Source organism: Myxine glutinosa, chromosome 14, assembly GCF_964187855.1.
Source record: "Myxine glutinosa chromosome 14, kmMyxGlut1.1, whole genome shotgun sequence".
NCBI lineage: Eukaryota > Metazoa > Chordata > Myxini > Myxiniformes > Myxinidae > Myxine > Myxine glutinosa.
Window position 1 is genome coordinate 34,181,875 of NC_136274.1, and position 17,828 is coordinate 34,199,702.

The following is a 17,828-nucleotide window of genomic DNA, read 5'->3' on the forward strand; positions in this document are numbered from 1 at the left end:
AGCACGGTCGGCCCGGGAGTCAGCAGCCGCCGCCCTTCCTCGATCGGCACGTCCAGCAGCCCCCGTCAACGCCCTAGCTGCGGTCGTGCGGGCTGCCGCGATACGAGCACCCTGGCGGATTTCAAAGCTGCGGTGGTTCAAAGCTGCTTCTCTGGCTCACCTCAGGACGCGTCTCCCATCTCTCTCTGATGCTCGTCTCTCTCTGAAGCTCGTCTGGACTCATCTGCCGTGGGGAGCGTCCCGCTACGGGTTATATAGGCCCCGCCCTTCAACCTTGTTGAACCTCCCCGATCGTTCTTTCTCCGCCCGCTCAAGCCAAACCCCTTTGGCTGAGTTGGTTGAGCGGGGCCGACTCACTCCTCCTTTCTATGACGTGGTGGAGACACGCCTTTCTTCTCCGAGCCGGAGCACATGGCAATGGCGGCGAATGCAGTTGGCAATCGAGGCTTTGGGAATGGGGCTTTGGGAATGAAAGGGGATCTACCTTATTTCACTTGGTGCAATGGAGAATGTCAACTAGTGGGAACAGAGCCTTAACCTACACAGAATAAGGAAATAACTACCAACAAGGAGGAAATCTATTATTGGTTAACGTGATGGTATATGACCTAACTAAGGGACGCCCTTTGACCTTTATACACAGAATGGAGGCAGGAGGGTGGTCTTTACAATTCATTACACAATAAAAGAACTCAATTCCCATATCCACAATATATATATATATATATATATATATATATATATATATATATATATATATATATATATACACATATGTATATACACATACATACAGTCACGTGAAAAAGTAAGTACACCCCATGTAAAGTTTTGACTTTTTCAACATATTTCAACATACAGCTATTTGATCTTAATGTCAACATTATTGAGAGATAAAGGTGATATAATATAACAAATATCATGAAACATTTACATTTTGTAGTCCATTGTATAATTTAAATAAACATAAATGCAAATTTCGCATGTGGAAAAAGTAAGTGCACCCCTACATTTATCACTACTTCAAATACCTAAAATTAGAATCAGGTGCACCAGCTCAGTGCAAATGATTAGAACATCGTTGGAGAGGATCTTGGAGGAACCTGTCTTATTTAAACCTCAGACATTTAGTTTGGCTTGCTCTTTGTTGTTGAAGTGTGCGGCGTCACCATGCCTCGATCAAAAGAGCTCTCTGAGGCCTTCAGAAAGAAGGTTATAGATGCCTACGAGTCTGGGAAGGGATTTAAAAAGATCTCCAAACAATTTGAAATCAATCATTCGACTGTCCGGAAGATCATCTAGAAGTGGAGAAGATTCCAAACAACTGCCAACTTGTTCAGGCCAGGCCGCCCCAGCAAGTTCAGCCCGAGAGCAGACCACAAGATGCTGAAAGAAGTCTCTAAGAACCCCAGAATGTCATCACAGGACCTACAGGTAGCTCTTGCCACTGTTGATGTCAAAGTGCACGAGTCTACCATTAGAAAGAGGCTGCACAAGTTTGATCTTCATGGGAGGTGTGCCAGGAGGAAACCTTTGCTGTCCAGAAAGAACATCAGGGCAAGACTAAAGTTTGCCAATGAACACCTGGGTAAAGACCAGCACTTCTGGAACAATGTGCTCTGGACAGATGAGCCAAAGGTAGAGCTATTTGGCCACAGTACCAGAAGACATGTTTGGTGAAAACCAAAGACAGCATTTGACCACAAGAACCTGTTACCAACTGTAAAGCATGGTGGTGGAAATATTATGGTTTGGGGCAGCTTTTCTGCATCAGGGCCAGGGCAGCTCACCATCATAGAATCCACTATGAATTCTTCATTGTACCAGAGGGTGCTTGAGGATAATGTGAGGCCATCTGTCAGAAAGTTGAAGCTCAACCGAAGCTGGACCATGCAACATGACAATGACCCTAAACATACCAGTAAATCCACCAAGGAATGGCTGAAAAGAAAGAAATGGAGGGTTCTGGAATGGCCAAGTCAAAGCCCGGATCTAAATCCCATCGAGATGTTGTGGGGGGATTTGAAACGAGCTGTGCACGCAAGAAACCCCTCAAACATCGCACAGCTGAAAGAATTCTGCATGGAGGAGTTGGAAAAAATTCCTCCCAGTCGATGTCAGAGACTGGTAGACAGTTATAAGAAACGCCTACTTGAGGTTGCTTCTGCCAAAGGGGGAAATAACACCTATTAGAGCCAAGGGTGTACTTTTTTTTTTCTTTCTTTTTTTGTATACTGAATCGAGGCTCGTGAAAGAGCTAACATTTATTTCACAAACAAATCAACCAGACAAACAAAATATACAAAAAGAGGGAGCGGAAGACAAGATGGGGAGAGAAGGGGAAGCACACAACCACAACATTGAGAGCAGGGAGAAGTGTGGGAGGGAGAGGGCTTGGGGGCAGGAGGAAGGGGAGGGGGGGGGGGGGAGAGGTATAAAACACAAGGGGACCGAAATTAGCGGGGGTAGAAAAGATCAAGGTTTTGGATGGGGGAGGATAAGAGATGGTGGTGAACAGCTGTTTTAAAGACCTGGAGGGTGGAGTGGGATTGAAGAGAGTGAGGGAGTTTGTTCCAGAGGCGGGAGAAAAGAGGAATGAAGGAGTGAAGGTGAGCAGAAAGTCTTGATTTTGGCAGTTTAACCATAAGAGGGTTGCAGGCAGATCTTGTGCGACCTGTAGGAATAATTGGGGGACAGAGCCCAGAGAGGGCTGGGGGGGCAAGGCCAGAGAGGAGTCGGTAGAAGATGGAAAGACCACCAACCTGCTTGCGGTGAGTGAGTGAAAGGCCCTTGGAGTTTTTTGTTTTTATTTTTTATTTTATTTTTATTTTTATTTTTTTTTATTTTTATTTTTTGTATACAAGATCGAGGCTCGTGAAAGAGCGAACATTAATCACACAGAAAGACAAACAGACACACAAAACAAATAACATCGGGAGCGGTAGACAAGATGGGGAGAGAGGGGGAAGGACACAAACACAACATTTGAGAGCAGGGACCGAGAGACATGGAGACATCGAGAGAACTGTGGGAGGGAGAGGGCTTTGGGGGGGAGGCATGGGAAGGGGGGGGGGGGGGTGGGAGAGGTATAAAACGTGTGGCATCAATTCTTGTCAAGAATCAATTCTTGTCAAGGGAGTTAGCTTCATCGCGGGAGATTCCAATGATTCTGAACGCTTTGGTTTCAACAGCGTGAAGACGGGCTAGGTGTGAGGCAGGAGCACCAGACCAGAGGGGAGAGCAGTATTCCATAGAGCTGCGGATGAAAGCCTTGTATGTGGTGAGGAGCTCAGGTGTGCCAAGGAAGGACTTCGCACGACGGAGGATGCCCAGTCGGCGACTGGCTTTGGAGGCCAGATTTGAAATGTGGTTTTCCCAGGAAAGATCATGGCAAATAGTGAGACCCAAAAGCTTGAGTGACAGAACTTCTTGGAGAGGATTATTCAGAAAGTGGATGGGAGGGTTTTCCAGTCGGTCTTTTCGGAGAGACATCGTAAGAGTGTGAGATTTATCAGGATTGAAAGACATGTTCCATTTGTTTGCCCAGTCTGTGATTTTGTCCAGGTCTGCAGAAAGTGAGGAGGCTGCAGACTGCCGATCTGAGGGATGAGGAATGGAGCGACAGAGAGTAGAGGCGTCAGCAAAGAGATAGAGAGGATTTTCAAGAGAGTCAGAGAGATCATTGATGAAGACCAGAAAAAGCACAGGGCCCAGAACACTACCTTGGGGAACTCCAGCCTGAACAGGAAGAGGAGATGAGAGAAACCCATTCAGGGCCACACGTTGACTTCGACCAGAGAGGAAGTCCGCCAGCCATGCGTGGAGATTTCCATGGATACCAAAGGAGGAGAGTTTGGTGAGCAGAGCAGGGTGCCAGACCGTATCGAAGGCACGTGAAATGTCAAGGGAGACGGCTCTAATTTCCTGTTTGGTGTTGAGGACCTCCATCCATTGTTGAGAAAGCAGAAGCAGCATGTCCAGAGTAGAGTGACCAGGTCTGAAACCAAATTGATGATCAGAGATCAAGCCATTGGAGAAGAGGAAAGATTTCATATCTGAAGCAATGATGGATTCCATGACTTTGCTGATAATTGGGAGAAGGCTGATTGGTCTGTCGTTGCTGGGATCTGTTTTTGCACCTTTTTTGTGCAAAGCGGTGATGTTGGCTGATTTCCAAGCAGATGGCAGATGACCTTGAGCAAAAGAGAGGGTGAAGAGAACAGAAAGAGGGAGTGAAAGAGCGGAAGCACATGATTTTAGGACCCGTGGGCTGATGCCGTCAGGACCAGTTGCAGAATCAGAGTCGAGGGTTGACAGAAACTTTTCCACCTTGTCAGGAGGAAAGGACACAGAGTCCAGGAGCAGCTGGGTACGACTGGGTACGGTGGGTACAGAGAGGGATGGGTTTGGGACACAAGATTTAGAGGCAAACACAGAGTTGAGGCATTCAGCTTTTTCACGTGCGGAGTCAGCCGTTAAGCCGTTTGAGGTGAGGGAGGGGATGGAGGGGGAACAAACACCAGAAACAGATTTGACCAGACGCCACCAGGATTTGGAAGAGGGAGACAGATAAGAGAGTTCGGTCTTGAGAACGGTGAGATATTGTTTCCTGGCTCTCCTGAGGGTGGACACACACTTGTTTCGGGCTTTGTGAAAGGAAATGAGATTTCCCTCCGTTGGATTTGCTTTCCAGGAGACGAAAGCAAGTTGTTTCAGGGCAACAGCCTCACCACAAGATTCCGTGTACCATGGACGGGAGGAAGGGTATGACAACTGAAGACGAGATGGGATAAATCTGTGCATGAGAGAGAGCAATTTACTTTGAAAGAATTCCCAGGATGAGTTGATGTCAGAGGCGGTAGAGATGGGAGACCAGTCCAGATGATTGATGGCTGCTTGAAGACCGTGCCAGTTGGCCTGAGTGAAATGCCAGACTCGTCGACGCTGAGGAGGCTCTCTGAGAATGGTCAGAGAGATGTCCACTTTGACAAGCACATGATCAGATGAGCCGATTGGAGCAGGAGAAGAGCAGCAGACATTTTCAGGGAAGTTTGTCATAACCAAATCCAGAAGAGAAGATGCTCCGTTGACTGAGATCCGGGTCGGGAAATTGACAGATTGTGTCAGTCCCAGTGAGTCGCAGAAGTCCTTTGCTGAAGAGCCATGGCTGGTGAGAGATGTACCCACACCCAGCCAACTGGCATGGTGACAATTGAAATCACCACATATGAGGAAGAGAGAGTTGGGATGGGTAGGTAGAAGTTGGTCCATATTATCAGACAGCGAGATGTAGATGGAGTCATCACTGTTTGGTGGACGGTACAACACACATATGAACAAAAGGTGGGAGCGAAGGGGAAGCCGTAGCCAAAGGTATTCCTGGGGGTGAGGTGGAGAGAGGGCAGTGGAGGGCGAGTGAGGAAGAGTTTTTTATAAAGATAGCAACCCCACCTCCAGGACGAGGCTCAGGTCTATCATACCGGAGGAGGGAGTAACCTGGGAGAGATACCAAGGAATCAGAGACATCATGAAGGAGGAAAGTTTCTGTTAAGCAGATCACATCTGGTTTGTCAGAAGCAACCTGTACGGAGAGATCAGTGAAGTTTGAGCGAAGGCCCCAGATGTTTGAGGTCCATACCGTTACTGAAGAGGAAGGGGGAGCATCGGATACAGAACAGGGGGGGGGGGGAGGGGTAGGGTAAGATGTGGAAGAGGAGGAAGAGGTAGGGAGAGCTGTTGAAGGTGGGTCAGAAATTTCAGAGATTTCAGAATAGCTTGGAGAAAGGGAAGAATGGGGCGGACAAAAGGTTTGATGGAGATTGGGTGAGGCACAGTGAGGTGTTATTTGAGGAGGGGGAAGAGCGAGGCAGAAGGTTGGGGGAGATGAAGGTAAAAGTTGGAAGGGGGAAGAAGCAGGGAGGACGCTTTGAGGAGGAGGGGTGAGAGGGGCGTCTAGGAGGGGAGGAGTGAGGGAGAGTCTCGGAGGGGAGGGGTGAGGGCGGAGTTTAGGAGGGAGGGGAAGGAAGGGGAAAGGGGGGAGATTTGAAAGGGATGGGTGATGGGGAAGATTTGGAGGGGAGGGGCAAAGGGGTAGATTTGGAGGGGAGGGGTGATGGGGACGTTTTGGAGGGGAGGGGTGATGGGGAAGTTTTGGAGGGAAGGGGTGATGGGGAAGATTTGGAGGGGAGGGGCAAGGGGGAAGATTTGAAAGGGATGGGTGATTGGGAAGATTTGGAGGGGAGGGGCAAGGGGGAATATTTGAAAGAGATGGGTGATGGGGAATATTTGGAGGGGAGCGGTAAGGGGGTAGATTTGAAAGGGATGGGTGATGGGGAGGATTTGGAGGGGAGGGGTGAGATTGGATTTTGAAAAGTGTACGATTCATGGGAAACGAACATTTTTTGCAAAATGAGTTTGAGACCTTCGAGTAAAAAATACGTTTGAGGACACTGAAGGAGGGGTGGAGTTCTGGATAGTTTAGGGAATGTAGAAAGGAGGAACTGTAAGAGATGGTATTATATATATTTTTTGGAATGAATAGATTTGGTGAGCAAGACGAAAGCATCCTTTTGTAGGAAAAGAAGAAAAGGGTGTTATAATATATGAGAGAAAATAGTTGTTCAGGGGAGAGATTATACATTTCTAACCACGTGATCGCGTGATCGCGAACGAAGAACGAACGAACAAATAAGAACAACAAATAAACGAATAAGACCTGGGAAGGAAATATTTTTTGGGTTTTTTTTTTTTTTGAGTAGAGATATTAAACAAGGAGGTATGGGGTGAACGACTGGGACGAAACAGAGAACGAAAATAATTGCAGCGCATTCGACGAATCGCTGAGAGAAAAACAAAACCACAAGGTCGGAGGCGGTACGGTAGCCAAGCCTCCGAGTACTAGGCCTCAGAATACTCAATACGCATTAACCGACGATTGTGGATACATGTACGAAAAATTAGCACCGAAAATTTTCCAAAAGATATGCTATAGGTACATACACCGAAAGATAGATACAGTCTCGACAAAAACACAATTGAGAAAGATCACTTAGCTTCGAAAGCGTGAGCGCATGGAACAGCTTCGAAAAGACGTGACCTCGCCGTGATCTCGCGAGATCTTACTTTTTGCACATGCAAAATTTGCATTTATGTTTATTTAAATTATACAATGGACTACAAAATGTAAATGTTTCATGATATTTGTTATATTATATCACCTTTATCTATCAATATTGTTGAAATGAAGATCAAATAGCTGTATGTTGAAATATGTTGAAAAAGCCAAAACTTTACATGGGGTGTACTTACTTTTTCACGTGACTGTGTGTATATATATATATATACACACACACACACACACACACACACACACACACACACACACACACACACACACACACACACACACACACACACACACACACACACACACACACACGTATCAAACCCCCCCAACTTTATGAGGCAGCAGGGCACAGATCGAGTCCCATCAGAGCTTCTGCTGCACGACCTGTTAGCAACATGTCATTTTCCACACTAACACATTGTCTTTCCCTGCTGAATACCAATAAGGATGTTCGCAGTCGGGAACAATAAATTAACTGAAAGGAGCACACTGACCTTATATGTGACATGACAGTGACGTCATACACATAAATTATGCTGACGCATCCCCTCCAAACTAGGATGACATCCGTGTGACACTCATGTCTTTGAAGACTGAGATTTATACCTTTACGGTCACAAATAAATGAAAGCAGCGCTGCCGATCCAGATTTTGTCCTTGTTATGGGCTCGTCAGGATGACTTGAAATTGTTTATTCGTGGCAATTCTAAGCTTGTTAATAAATAAAGATGGAATCCCCTAACTTGACAAGGTAGCAAGGCACAAATGAAGTCCCATCACAGCAAATGCTGTACGACCTGTTAGCAACAAGGTTGGTGTATAACAATTGGATGAAATAAAGACAACACAACCACTGTCGAACGCTATTTACGCATGAACAACTGAGACACGGTGTAAAATCTGATGTAAACCTCACACTCCTCTATAAAGAGTCTCTGCTGTGGATTGCAAGGCCTCGTGGATTACAAAGTACTACAATATGTGTAATTTACCAAGGAAAATGGCCCAGAATAAACATCATTATATATGTAAAAAAATAAAATAACGATAGCTGCCTGCAAGTACCCTCGTGGGATTGTGAGTTGGATAGGCGATCGTGCGGGCCATGACCTGCTCATGGTCATATATCTTTTTCGCATATCTCATGGGATGGTGAGTTGGAGAGTCAACGTGATGGGTGGAGAGGGGGTTTGAATGCTTGAATCGTGGAGGGGACTGGCATTCTTCTCTCTAGCAGGGTGTAAACCCATGTCAACCCATAAAAATGCTGTTTATAGTTTATCCATAAAAGTTTATAGTTTATGTTTACCCATAAAAAAATTAATGTGAACCCATAAAAGGTCTTTGTCTGAGGTCATTATTTACTTTTAACGATGTGTATATTTACATCGGGAAGAAGATAACTGGTTTTGAGTCGTTTATTGTCACAATTAACCTGCTCAAGGTCACATATTTTCCGCATATTTCACGGCATTGTGCGTTGAACAGACGACCATGGTGGACCATAACCACATAACCACGACCATGTTGGGCCACATCACTTAGCTTTTCCACATATCTCATGGGATTGTGAATTGGACAGGCGACCATGATGGGCCATGACCTTCTCATGGTCACATATCTTTTCTGCATATATGACGAGATTGTGAGTTGGCCAGGCGACCATGATGGGTGGGGAGAGGGATTTGAAGGCTTGAAGTTGGGAGGGGATTGACGCCTTAGGGAGGTTGAGGACTTGCGGTTAGGAGGCGAAGGTTAAGGACTTTGGGATTTGTGAGGGGAGGGGGTAGAGTTGAGGACCTGAAGGCACATTTTACATTATGTGGAAATTCCACGGGTCCCAGCTAGTACGTAAATAATAGATGTATTTGTGGTCCAACTCAAACAGTCCGTAATTAATAAACATACTCATGTGGGTCCACCGAGGCGTCACCATCTGCCCGTGTTTTTTGAGTTTTGTATCCAGAATATACAATATATACAGTACATAGATATCAATTGAATCGAATGCAAATTGATGAATTAATTATGTGACATTGACTTATTGACCTTAAAAACAATAGACTTCCGGCTTCAGACTACCTCGATCAGGTGGTTTAAGTTTCAGGAAGTTCGGCGTTGATTTGCTACCTCTAGGCGATTAACAGAAATAACAAGAAAAAGAGCAATCAGAGATTGCAAACCCTCGCCAGGATGTATTTCAGTGGTTTTTAAAGCTTTTGTGTGAAAACAAATATGGCGGCCGTACCACGTGACCGATGACGTCATCATTTTTTTTTTCTAAACTAAGTTATTCCTAGATTATGCTCAATAAATTTCATCTTGATCGGATGAACTTTTGTACTTGTCGAATTACGACGTCATAATGGAGGCACCTATGACATCATCATTAACATATTTTATTCCCCATGGAGAGTTCTTTAAAATGAGCCATGTCTCAATTTTGTCTATTCAGCGCTTTCGGAGATATAGAGGTGCAAAGTTTTTCGGTTTTTCTAAGATGGCGGCCGAACCACGTGACCTATGACGTCATAATTATTTTTTAAATTATACAGGTGGAGTTGCACCTATGGTGAAAAATTCCTGTCAATCGGACCAACGGTTGAAGAGAAAATCATCTTTATTCTGTGCGGACAAACAGACAAACAGACAAACAAACGGACTCAAATGCAATGCCCTCTCCTCTGGCGAGGGTAACTAGAAGGGCACTCGGTAGAGAGCAAACCTCTGCCAGGGTGATCAGTTTACATTTTGTATCCCACTGAGAGGCCGGATCTGGATTAGGACCTGAACCAAAATCTAATCTGGTTGTTCTTGTTGCCTAACCAACTTATCCACCAAGTTTTGTCACAACTCGTCCATAACTTTTTGAGATATCCTGCTATATATCGTTTTTGGCCCCATCTCTCAATGGTGAAGAATCACTTTAAAGATTTTTAAAATAACTCTCATACCCGGATCCGCATTTGGACCTTAACTAAAATCCAAGTAATTCGTCCTTGTGACACACCCAACCTTTCCATCAATTTTCGTCTGAATCCATCACCACCTCTTTGCGATATTGTGCTATATATAGTTTTTGGCCCTATCTCTCAATGATGAAGAATCACTAAAAAAATTCTAGTATCCGGATCCAGATTCGAATCCACCAAAATCTAATCAATAGTACTTGTCACACACCCAATCCTCTCACAAATGGATGGACGGACGATCAGATGGCCACTCCTGTTTTATAATATGGATATAAGTATATGTATACAGTGCCCTCCATTGAAGTATTGGAACAGTGGAATCAAATTTATTATTATTGCTATATACTTAAGAAATTTGGATTTGAGATGAAAAGATGAATATGAGGCAAGAGTACAGAAGGTCAGCTTTTATTTATTGGTATTTCTATACATATATGTTTTACATTTAAGAACAACAACACTTTTTATGCTCAGTCCCCCCCATCTTAGGTAAGCACAAGTATTGGATATATAAATATATGCACATTCACTACATGGTCAAAAGTATGCGGACACCCCATATAATTAGTGAATTCGGCTGTTTCAGCCACACCTGTTGCTGACAGGTATATATATTCGAGCACACAGCCATGCAATCTCCATAGACAAACATTGGCAGTAGAATGGGCCGTACTGAAGAGCTCAGTGACTTTCAACGTTGTACCATCATAAAATGCCACCTTTCTAACAAGTTAGTTCATCAATTTTTTTGTCCTTCTAGAGATGCCCTGGTCAACTCTAAGTGCTGTTATTGAGAAGCGGAAACGTCTGGGAGCAACAACAGCTCAGCCGCGAAGTGGTAGGCCACACAAGCTCACAGAATGGGACAGCCGAGTGCTGAAACATGTAGTGCGTAAAACTCGTCTGTCCTTGGTTGCAACACTCACTACCGAGTTCCAAACTGCCTCTGGAAGCAACGTCAGCACAACAATTGTTCGTCGGGAGCTTCATGAAATGGGTTTCCATGGCCGATCAGCCACACACAAGCCTAAGATCACCATGCGCAATGCCAAGCATCGGCTGGAGTGATGTAAAGCTCGCCGCCATTGGACTCTGGAGCAGTGGAAACGCGTTCTCTGGAGAATGAATCATGCTTCACCATCTGGCAGTCTGACGGACGAATCTGGGTTTGGCGGATGCCAGAAGAACGCTGCCTGCCCGAATGCATAGTGCCAACTGTAAAGTTTGGTGGAGGAGGAATAATGGTCTGGGGCTGTTTTTCATGGTTCAGGCTCGGCTTCTTAGTTCATGTGAAAGGAAATCTTAACGCTACAGCATACAATTACATTCTAGACGATTGTGTGCTTCCAACTTTGTGGCAACAATTTGGGGAAGGCCCTTTCCTGTTTCAGCATGACAATGCCCCCGTGTACAAAGAAAGCGTAGTCTATACAAAACTGGTTTGTCGAAATCGGTGTGAAAGAACTTGACTGGCCTGCACAGAGGCCTGACCTCTACCCCATCGAACACCTTTGGGATGAATTGTAACGCCGACCTAATCCAGGCCTAATCATCCAACATCAGTGCCCGACCTCCCTAATGCTCTTGTGGCTGAATGGAAGCAAATCCCCACAGCAATGTTCCAACATCTAGTGGAAAGCCTTCCCAGAAGAGTGGAGGCTGTTATAGCAGCAAAGGGGGGGGGGGGGGGGGGGACCAACTCCATATTAATGCCCATGATTTTGGAATGAGATGTTCGACGAGCACATATGGTTGTGATGTTCGGGTGTCCACATACTTTTGGCCATGTGTATGCGTGTATGTTCCACAAATGATATGAGGTGGGAACTGCACATGCCGGGAATTAATACTGCAGGTAGCTGGATTAAAGCCAATTTTAGATGGTGCCGCCCAAGTTGTTGATGCGGCTTGCCTTTAGTCTGTGTTTGTCCTAAATTGTATGATTAACCAAACAAAGGATTACCGTAATTAAACTATTTCCTTCCAATGGTTCTCAAAATAATCTTCAACGTGGGAAAGATGAAAGATGGCAGGAATCGACACCCACACGTGGCTAAAGAAATATAATTATTCAAAAAACACAGGACATATGGCACTAATTCGCAAACACTAAATAGACGCAATTAATAAGTGTGATACTTAAACAATGAAACTACTAACCCCAAGCATGGACCCACAAACACAACCATAACACACAGAATGGGACGAGATGATTAGTGCTGGCAGTTCGTGCCAGAATGATGCTGGTAATTGTGACGTCCATGATGGGACAGCTTGGGGACTTAGCGTATTCCTCTCAAGGGCAGGCCAACATCAGAGAGAGATCGAGTCACAGATCACCGGTCTTTATGGAATCCTCTTCCTTCGCCACCCTCAAGGTATTCCGTCAGTGCCCGGTGGCTGGCTACCTTTTGTTTTATACTCGTGATAAAGATTTTATGCATGTTACAAAATCGTTACTTCCAAGGCATTCCGAGTCGCGGATACACGAGTCTCATCGGAAGTGGAAGCTTTTGCTTGACTGCAGTGTGGAATCCTTGAATACATGGTTGTAGTCACCATGATTTGCCCAGCATCCTGATTTTCAGCAGCTGTACTGATGCAGGAAATGCGTGATTTATGAGTATTAGTTCCCAACACTATAAATATATATATTCCCTCGCAATTTACGGATGTACAGATTACTTTTCCTTTTATAGGGAAAGGTCCAGGTCAAATTGGAAGCATCCTTGTACAATAGAATGATCCTGCGTCACTATTGTAACTGAAACAAGCACGTTATGAGAGGAGGTGTAAGATAGGTTCCATATTTTACTGACTTGTGCTGTCTGAAATAATTTCTAGTAATACAATTATACAATAATTATAACGTCAGTTTGTGTGTTTGTACAGATGTCTGTCCTCCTTTATAAGGGTAGGTTTTAAAGGCCAATCCTTTAACGAGAATGTGTATTCACTACAGTCTATTTTTGAGGATAAAACAAACTCGAAAAACAATTTGCATAATAGAGTAATTATGTCTCTTCTATTGGAAGTGTAGACGGTGGCTTGCAAACCGAGCCTCAAGGGCGGTGTATAGAAGCGTTTGTTTAAATCACAATAAATACAAGGTACAGGGAGGTGAAATGTACTGCACGTGATGTGCAACGTGCACACAGTAAAATGAGTGTTCATTTACATCCCTAGGGTGTCTAATAAATAAAGAAGATATAAGCACATCTGACACTAGGCCGAGGCTTCAGACTTTGGCACGCTCACGAGGCTGCACCGTCGAATAAACTGTTCCAACCCGTCATTTTTGACGGGCTTTTTACGAGTTATACAATAATTCTCATTCACATGGGTCACCCTGTTATGTTTGTGTGATCAAAGCAGACTTCAACTGATCTACAGGACCTTAATAGACTCGGTTCCCTCCAATACTTCATGTTCATTCCCAGAATTATCTTCCATTTCCATCCCTGGACCACGTGTCCACGCAGATTTAGATTCCCTCGCATTTTGCATTCTCTCACTTGCCATTGCTAAATGCATCAATTGCTCTGTCCAACACATTATTCTCCTCCCTCTTGTCTTTCTGATCCCAGCTACAATGTTTGCCTAAATCTATTGTTGACGCCATTTTTGTCCACCCAGCTTTGACTTGGTGGCCCCTGGAGGCGGTAGCCTCTGTCTCCTCTTCAATCGATCGCCATTCTTGCCGGATCGTCGTTGTCTCTGGCCACCCTGGGGACGCTTTATAGGCCTGGAGCCGTTCGCCCTGCGACACGAGCGTAACCACGTCCCGGCATGTGCTGGGGCCGCCCTGCCACCGCCCGGTCCGCTGACGCTTCTCCCAGCACCGTCGCCCACCTTCCGCCCCACCTGCTCCTCGCAGCACGACATCAGCCCAGAAACACAGGTAGATAACGGGAAAACGGCCCTTCCCACGCCTCCTCCCCCCTCTCACTCCCACAGATCTCCCGATGTCCCTGTTCTCAAATGTTGTGCTTGTGTGCCTCCCCCTCTCTCCCCATCTTGTCTACCGCTCCCCTTATATGTTTTATATGTCGGTTTTTTTTTTGTGATTAATGTTAGCTCTTTCACGAGCCTCGATCTTCTATACAAAAAGACATAAAAAAAAAAAACGGGAAGCATGTAGTTGAGGTCGAATTTGCTTATTCATTTCAGACAGGATTGAGGTTTGGAGAAAAAACTGGAATGGAGGCTTCAGAAAACATCAGTGTTTGTGTGGTGCTCGTGCAGTGTTTGTGTGGGTCGGTAGAAGACAGAAAGCTCGTGTGGTGTTATACATCATTGCTTTTATAATGGTCCTTGTCCTGCACCATGACATATAGAACGCGCAAAGTTTATAAACATGAATGCATTAAGTTGGTTCATCCAATTAGTTTGTGTTTTGCTTGATCAGAGATGGAAGCATGGCATTTCAATTGCACCTGTACTTTGTGGTGTATTGTCATTACTCTTTTGTCCCAGTGGTTGGTTCATTCTTAAAATGGGAAATAATGTTGGTCATACTGAGGCTGACGTTGACATACTGACACCACAGGTGACATACTGAGGCATGTGTCACATGCATTCTGCCCAACATGCACCCGTCCGTTACACACCTTTCTCGCGCACACTCTCCCGTTACACCCTCTGTAACACTCACCACAGGTGTACACTCTTCCTTACTTTTGACAGCGCACTCTTTCCCCATGCACCCCAGAGTCGGACTTTCTCGCACACCTCCTTTTTCGCACACCAGACCTGTCGCACACTTCACCAACGGCCTCTCACGAACACCCGGGTCCATCTCGACCCCCAAGCTCATTAAATCACCTGGCGCATCATACGCACGACCATATTGGTCACCACTTACACCGGGTCCTCTTTCTCTTCGCTTCTCCTCCATCACCTGCGAATCCCTCATCCGGTTAATGAGCACATCATCACGATCCGAACACAGACTTTGGACCAATTCTTTCACTTCCTCTTTGATCTCTTTCTTATCCTCTCTCCGTCGCTTCTTAATTTCGCTCACCCCTTCTTCCACTTCGTCTAATTTCTGCTTCACCTCCTTCATCTCCTCGTGCGCCCCCTTAAGTTCTTCCTCTAACTCCACCTTATTTTTTTCTATGTGCTCCCGCACCTCCCGCTCTTTAACCTCCATCACCTCTACCACCTTGTTCATTTTCCTCGTCAGGTCCTCATGTACCGTCTGACACTCTTTTTTAATTACCCCTACGTCCTTTTTCATCTCCTTCTGTGTCGATTTTAAACCCTCTATTACCGCTGTGTTCTTCTTTACCTGGTCCCCCAACTCCTTTTGTCCCACTGTCAGTTGTTCTACTCCCAGCGTCAACTCCTCTATACCACCTTGCAATTTTACAGTCCCCTTTCTCACCTCCTTCTCCATGCGCTCCTTCCAGTGCCTCACCTCCTCGCGCACTCCTCCGACCTCCTCACTCACACCTCTTCTGATCTCTTCTCCCATCACTTGCATCTCCTGCCCAGATGCCACCCTCATCTGCTCCATTTCCTCCCTGTGAGCATCCAATTTAGTTTCTACCCCCATTCTGACCCCCTCTATCTGCTGCCCCATTTGTTTAACTTCCCTTTCCGCTTGGTCCCTCATGTCCCTCAATTTGCCTTCCATACTAGTTTCTAACCCCTCTAACCCCTTTTTCATCCCTTCCATTTGATTCTCTTGAGCGGCCATTCTGTTTTCTACCCCCGTTAACCCATGTTTCACCCCTTCTATCCCATTGTCTAACCCCTCAAATTTCTTGTCTAATCCCTCAAATTTCTTGTCTAATCCCTCAAATTTCTTGTCTAATCCCTCAAATTTCTTGTCTAATCCCTCACCGGTACCCCTCGCTTCGTCCCTCATTACCCCCATTTGGCCCTCCAATCGCTCACCCAGTCGCTCAATTTGGCTCCCCATACTCATCTGTACAGCTGCCTGTAGCTGCGCAATGAGGGCCTGCATGTCAATCCCTCCCACTTGTGCAGCGGGCGTGGCCGCCGTAGCCATCTGCGAGGCGCCATTTTGCGCACCCGTAACCTCGTGCGCGAGGACGCCATTTTGCAAACCTGCCGCCCTCACTGCTTCGCTCTCCTCATGTCCCTCAATTTGGTCCTGGATCGACCCTGCCTCACTCTCCTCTACCGGAACCCAGCCGTCTTGATCTGCCATAGCGCGACTTTAAAAATTCGGGTTTTTTTTGTAAAACAAAATCAAATTTCGGTGACTTTATAATTTTGACCAAATTTTTTTCTAGATGTTTTTAAAAAAATTTGGTTCGGGCCTCGAATCTCACTCCTCAACACCAATTGTTACTGAATAACTGAGGCTGAATTCATACTGAGGCTGAATAACCCTGGTGTTGGGCTAGCGGCTAGGGTGCCGGCTTAGGATCCTAGGATCCTGGGTTCGAATCCCGGTCGATCGCTGAATTAACGCCAGGGGGGTTGACTCAGCCTGTCATCCTTCCGAGGTCGGCTAATTGAGTACCAGTTCACTGGTAATTCCCTGCTTGTCGTTAAAGGCGGCAAAAAGGGTTGGCGTCAGGAAGGGCATCCGGCCGTAAAACATTGCTTCAAAAAGGGGACCGAAAAAACAACAACAACCACAGTTCCCGAAAAAGGCCAACCCCCGCTTGCGGGGAAAAATGGCCTCTAAAGGTGGTTTTTTTTTTTTTGTTTGTTTTTTTTTAATACTGAGGCTGACGTTGACAACCACTGCAGTGTTTGTGCTCAATTCCAACCAGACTAAGATGCTCCAGCCTTGAAGGAAAGGATGAAGAAGTCTTTCTCATAATCCTCAAAGCATCTATCTGTTTACATTCCCATTTCCCTATCGGCATGGCTATCTTGCAGTATTGATCCTCTCTTTTACTCCAGCTTTCCAACACCAGAGGTTACACTTTCAAAGACGTTGTTCAAATTTTGATAAGATGTATGTGTGATCAATTAAACACATGTTTAATTATCTTCCTTTCTGTATGTTTGTTGTGGCAGCAGGAAAGCTCGTGTGGTCCTGAGGTTACTGTTGAGCTGTCGAATCTGGATTCATTCAGTGCTCAGCAGAATCAAATGTAAAGAATTTGCCGGGTTCTCATGATGTGTCAGACGTTGTAAGCTGTCGTAAGGACGGGGATGTAAATCTGGCAGACCCATATGTATTGTACTCCGGCTCCCTTCCTATTCCATCTCCAAGCGCTGCATGACGTCATCACTTGCTTGCGCAGTAGATAGCCTGGCGATGACGTGCGTCAAAAGGGCGTACTCAGTTTTCACTATGTTTGTTTGTTTTCTTGTTTGTTTTCTTGTTTGTTTTCTTGTTTGATTTTTTTTGTTTGTTTTCTTGTTTGTTTTCTTGTTATACACCGCTCCTTTCTTATGCCATCTCCAGGCGCTGCATGACGTCATTGCGGGACACCGAAAGGGGCCCGGCAATGACGCACACTGAAAAGGAGTACTCAGTTTTTTACTCCAGTTTCTTTCTTGTTTGTTTTTTTATTGTTTGTTTATTTGATTGCTTGTTTGTTTGTCCGGGCGATATCTCAGCCATCCTTTGAGCTAGGAAGCTGAAATATCGGCACAATAGTGAGCAGGTGCTTTGGAAAAAATGGTATTTTTTGTTTAATCAATTAATTACTTAAATATTATGGACTAGCCGAAACCCGTGGAACATCCACGGAAGGGAGGATGTGGTGTATGGATAGATTGTACCATTATGGATG

The 17,828-nt window shown here is 45.4% G+C and overlaps 2 protein-coding genes across 2 annotated transcripts in view; both read left to right on the top strand.

Moving 5' to 3' along the window:
• The window catches only part of LOC137439600 (teneurin-3), a 449,998-nt gene that overhangs the window by 263,341 nt on the left and 168,829 nt on the right, over positions 1 to 17,828 (top strand). Inside the window, exon 15 of the mRNA XM_068135512.2 lies at positions 13,735 to 13,999. Within this exon, the coding sequence (XP_067991613.2) occupies positions 13,735 to 13,999 (265 nt within the window). The remainder of the gene's footprint in view (positions 1 to 13,734; positions 14,000 to 17,828) is intronic.
• LOC137439605 (THAP domain-containing protein 1-like) overlaps positions 1 to 17,828 on the top strand; it is a 270,238-nt gene that overhangs the window by 37,057 nt on the left and 215,353 nt on the right. The gene's annotated exons all lie outside the window — the stretch shown is intronic.